This window comes from Nematolebias whitei, chromosome 19 (genome assembly GCF_014905685.2).
Source record: "Nematolebias whitei isolate Nwh7 chromosome 19, NemWhi1, whole genome shotgun sequence".
NCBI classification, from domain to species: Eukaryota; Metazoa; Chordata; class Actinopteri; order Cyprinodontiformes; family Rivulidae; genus Nematolebias; species Nematolebias whitei.
This window is the reverse complement of record NC_056516.1, coordinates 12097742-12099173: the sequence shown is the minus strand read 5'-3', so window position 1 is coordinate 12099173 and position 1432 is coordinate 12097742. Positions and strand designations below refer to the sequence as shown.

General features: G+C 39.7%; 1 protein-coding gene across 1 annotated transcript in view; it reads left to right on the top strand.

Annotated features, from left to right (window-relative positions):
• ptprua (protein tyrosine phosphatase receptor type Ua) overlaps window positions 1-1432 on the top strand; it is a 502564-nt gene that overhangs the window by 494679 nt on the left and 6453 nt on the right. Inside the window, exon 28 of the mRNA XM_037693627.1 lies at window positions 972-1111. Coding sequence (XP_037549555.1) covers window positions 972-1111 — 140 coding nt within the window. The remainder of the gene's footprint in view (window positions 1-971; window positions 1112-1432) is intronic.

The following is a 1432-nucleotide window of genomic DNA, read 5'->3' as shown; positions in this document are numbered from 1 at the left end:
TATATATATATATATATATATATATATATATATATATATAATTTTGGGGGGAGTGGTGGTGCAGAGGCTAGAAAAGGTGGGCCTGTGATCGGAAGATTGCTGGTTCAAGCCCCCGCACCGACAACATAAAAAATGTGGGTGGGGTGGGTGAAGCACCCACACCTGCCCCCACCCTCCCCACCCTGGGCCCATGAGCAAGGCCCCCAACCCCCCTCCGCTCCCCAAACATGTCTCTTTTGAAAATGAGTTCTCGTGGCTCAATAAGGCTACCTGTATAAATAAATGGTAAATGAAATAAAGTGAAAAACCCAGTGCATTTATTCTGTGGCAAGGTGCTGACAGTGATATTCAACCTTTATTTAAAAAGGTTAGTCCCATTGAGCATGAGGACCCATTTACAAGAGAGACCTGAATATGCTGAACTGGAGGTGCTGAAAGGGCAAATGCAGGCCCATAAAGTTACCACACTGTTCGAGTTTGAAAGCACAACCATCAGTATTTACAAGAGCACAGAAATCCAAAGACAACATTATAGTCCCCATAAAGCTTATAATGCAGCAGCTAAGAAGGATTGCATCATAGCTTCTGCAGCCTCTCACCAACTGTATCACCTGCAAAATACATATGACCTGATCGTATTTAAAAGAAAAAGATTTTTCTTATAAAATCCAAAAATGAAATGTAAAATTAAAAATAATCATTTATTATATGTATTATGAGTGCATTATATGCACTCAACTGCACATGCACATATTTCTGTATGAGAAAAACAGAACATAAGTTTACAAAGGTTTGCAAAAATGAATGTGCAAACACTGATAACTGTGGTTTTATTAATTTACGTATAACTGAAGCATCATATGGGTTTACAAATGAAGTGTGGCCCTCAGAGGACTGTCTAAGAATTTAAATGGCCCTAAGAGTGAAAAGAGTCCCCACCCCGGATGTATGTAATGTAACTGAACTCACAGGCAGTGGACAATGGTGCGTCCCTCCTCACACTCCCTCTGCCAGTTGTGAACCTGAGCCAAGAGGCTGAGGAAGGCCTTCTTGGAGTCGGGCACATCGCGGTACGGGGACCAACGCAGGAACTGGAAGTGGCGCACCACAAGTTGGCCCTCCTGAAGCTATAGAAGAAAAGAAGAAAAAAATGAGGATTTAAAAAAAAATCTGTTTATTTGTTAATTAGTAAAGCAGTACACATCCCATCATTCCAAGGAAAATCACCCAGGAACAATGTTGTTAAAATATTAAAGCAGTTTGCATCAGTTTAATTTTAATTTAAAATGTCAGTTTTAGTTGTATAAAACCAATTTTACTAAATTTAACTATAAACCATCATCTCTACCACATTATTTGATCTAATTTTACTAACTACGTGTAAAATGAGCGGCACGATGCAGCTGGTAGAGCTGTTGCCTTTCAGTGAGAA